At 48.4% G+C, this 3,257-nt stretch overlaps 1 protein-coding gene across 1 annotated transcript; it reads right to left on the reverse strand.

The window, feature by feature from the left end:
* Positions 1–1,559: 1,559 nt before the first annotated feature.
* LOC106804343 (uncharacterized protein K02A2.6-like) lies at positions 1,560–1,946 on the reverse strand. Its single transcript, XM_014805206.1, has one exon. The coding sequence runs from the start codon at positions 1,944–1,946 to the stop codon at positions 1,560–1,562; it is 387 nt and encodes a 128-aa protein (XP_014660692.1).
* Positions 1,947–3,257: the final 1,311 nt, after the last annotated feature.

Consider the following 3,257-nt stretch of genomic DNA (forward strand, 5'->3'; position numbering starts at 1 on the left):
GTCATAGCTGGAGGAGACGCGGGGCTGGTCGCGCCATCTTCGGATGTGCTGCAGTCAGGACCTATCATGACGGTGCTTGTGACGACCCTTCTTCAGTTCGTCTGAGTGCGACGCCGCTCATGTGGGCTGCCAGTAATTCTCCAACCGGAAGTTATTCCGGCTGGACGATGAGGCGGAGCGGCGTGAGTAGGAGCAGTTGAGGTGCATTGTGTCTCAGGTGGAGCTGCAGCTTGAGAACACCCTTCATCTACTTCGGGGCAATTTACTTCCACGCAGGAGGTGAGTTCTCCCTAGCGTATGTTTGCTCGTTCACAAGACAAGTTTGACTTCTTGCACCACGTGTCCTTCCCATCGGACTCAGCAGGGGAGGAGCACCACCATCGCGAGGATGTTGAGGCTCAACTTGGTGTGGCGCGGGAAGAGCTCGAGCGTCTGGCTGTCCAGAATTGGCAGCTTCAGGAAGACATGTCCAGCTCGGAGTCATGGATGTTCGACTTGGTGGAGTCCATGAAGAGGGACATTGTGGGTTGGCAGACATCCTTGCTTTACACCCAATCAGCTCATGATGAGGTGTTGTCGGAGGCCCAAACCCTTCGGTTGGAGAGGGATGCTGCCCTAGCAGAAGCTGGATGTGCCTTGGCAGAAGAGGGACTGGGCGCACAAGGTCGCAACATCGTGATGGCCGTGTGCGAGGCGATCAAGCCCCTGAGTGGGAGCAGTGACATCCTGGGCCGTCTCACCGGCCTTTCCGATCGTGTTCAGTCGGCGATTCGCACTGCGTACTTCCTCGGGGCACATATCTTCGTGGTTGCTTGTCACATACCTGGTTGCTTTTGAGTCGGTAAACTTTTTGGCTGTGGCCCTTAAAAACCCAGGTCGTCCCCTTGCAGTTTTTGTGTATTTGGCCGTCCAATTTACCAGTCTCGGGAGTGAGTCGGGGCTTGGTGATAAACTTCAAACGATTTAGAGGAGTAGAATCAACTTTCGAAAGGTTAGGTTGTTAGGGATTTGGTAGCCCCCAAGAGACCCGCGGCATCCGACTGGTTGGTCGGTGCGGATAGCTCAATCGGTGACATCGTGTGGCCTTGTTTTATTGAATGCTTTGTTTTAGCTAGGTACAAGTCAGGGGTAAAAGTGGCATAGCTGTTCTATGTTCCACGCGTTGGTGATGACATTGCCTTTGGTGTCTTTGAGGCGGTATGCGCCCGGCTGTAGCACTTTTGCGATGATGAACAGCCCTTCCCATGGTTGTGACAACTTGTGCTTGTCCTTGGTGGATTGGACCCTGCGGAGGATGAGATCGCCAACATTGAGGGCGTGTGACTTGATACACCTACTACGATATCATCGCATGTTTTGTTGATATCTCGCCGATCGGATCAGGGTGACGCCTCATGCTTCGTCCAATTGGTCCAAGCTGTTTTGCCATGCTTGTTCCGACCATCCAATTGGACCCTTGGCGAGCCGTAGTCCAGCTTTGTTGGGAGCATGGCCTCGGCGTTGTAGGTCAAGAAGAAGGGTGTGAAGCCTGTCGACCTGTTAGGTGTCGTCTTAAGGCTCTAGAGTATGGAGGGGAGTTCAGCCACCCATCGCCCGATGAACTTCTTGAGTTTGTCATAGATACGAGGCTTAAGGCCTTGTAGGATCATGCCGTTGGACCGTTCGACCTGGATGTTGGTTCGTGGGTGAGCAACGGACACCCAGTCTATTCGAATGCCATAGCTGTCGCAGAGTTCTAGGAATTTTTTGCCCATGAAGTTCCTACCGTTGTCAGTGATGATGCAGTTAGGAACCTTGAAGCGGTAGATGATGTCCAGCATGAACTCAATTGCTTGCTCCAACTTGAGCGATGTTATTGGTCTAGCCTCTATCCATTTGGTGAACTTGTGGGCTGCGACCAAGAGGTGGTCATAGCCCCCGGGCGCTTTCTTGAGGGGTCCTACCATGTCGAGCCCTATGATCGCGAAGGGCCATGTGATGGGATCATTTGCCCTTCCTGCATCGGGAGGTGTGTCTGTCTCACATAGAACTCAAAGTAGTTGTTGTGATCCTATTTCAGGTGGAGTTGCTTTGCTTTGATGGCATATCGGTGAGCTCGATGTGTTGTCCTTCGCTCATCGTCATTTCTAGTTGTCCGTCTAGTTTCACTTTACTTTTTTTCACGTTTTCTTTCCGCTATGCATTTAAAAGCTTTGTATCATTCTTGTTTTCTAACTCAGTTTGTAAAAGCTAAATGTTGTACCATAATTTATGTAAAATCTATGATGTTTGTATTATCTCTGCTCATCTTTATGTGAGACTCGTGGTGTATTGTTTCGATCGAGATATTCAATAGTTAAATCGGGATTTACCTGACAGGCTGTCAAATTACGCCGTTTTAAGTGCGTATTGATTGTCGACTATTCGAGCAAAAATAGTAGGAAGCATCAAAACTGTTGGCCACTCATTAAAAACTGTGGCGAATGATTACATATCTTGTAGTGAGTTAGTCATCTTCAAAGCATTTTCAAAGCCATTCTTTCACCTTTTCTAGACATACGTAATTGTTTGAGCAAGTTAACACTATGTAACCGTCAAAGCAAATGAATATTAAACCCTCTTAATAATCTAGTCTATTAATCTGATAAAACATTATGCTCTAATCGTTGCTTTGCCGGTAAAATTGGAAAACTTATCTTATACTTTGCATTGAATTTTCCATCGTGGTTTTTTCCAAACTGTGACCATAGCGTCCTTTGAAGTTCCTTTACCTACTATACTAACCTTACTCATATCTCAAATAAAATTGTTAGTTCACAAATATATCATTAATTATTAAAAACCTAAGTTTTGAGCGTTATTATTTGTGAAGGTCTCAGCCTACGCCGGCTGCAGCATTGAATAAACGGAGAAGTAAAATATACGGAGGAGGCAAGTGGCGATACCATTCCAAAGGCTAGCGGACAAAGGTCCCTAGGCAGCGTCATTCTCGGAGTCATCGCTGCTTCCGCCCGTCTGACCCATCATCGCCTGAGTCTGCGTGCGTCGGAAGTCCAAATGACCAAACCATTTACCCTCGCCGGTGTACCGTATTTTATCCATTCGACTGGTACTCCGCGTAGAAATGAGCTGCTGAAGTCTGAACGCTTAAAAAATTTTGTATCGCGGTCCCATGCATATGCATCTATGTACGTGTGAGTCAGTGAGAGGCAAAGCAGCGATCCCATATTCTGCGGTTGGCCGAAGGCCGCGGTGCCGAGCGGCGCAGGAGACGGTGG

Source organism: Setaria italica, chromosome V (assembly GCF_000263155.2).
Source record: "Setaria italica strain Yugu1 chromosome V, Setaria_italica_v2.0, whole genome shotgun sequence".
Taxonomy (NCBI): Eukaryota; Viridiplantae; Streptophyta; class Magnoliopsida; order Poales; family Poaceae; genus Setaria; species Setaria italica.

Bases quoted from the DNA above. Each gene is read 5' to 3' on its own strand.
- LOC106804343 (XM_014805206.1), bottom strand. From the start codon at position 1,946: ATGGTAGGACCCCTCAAGAAAGCGCCCGGGGGCTATGACCACCTCTTG.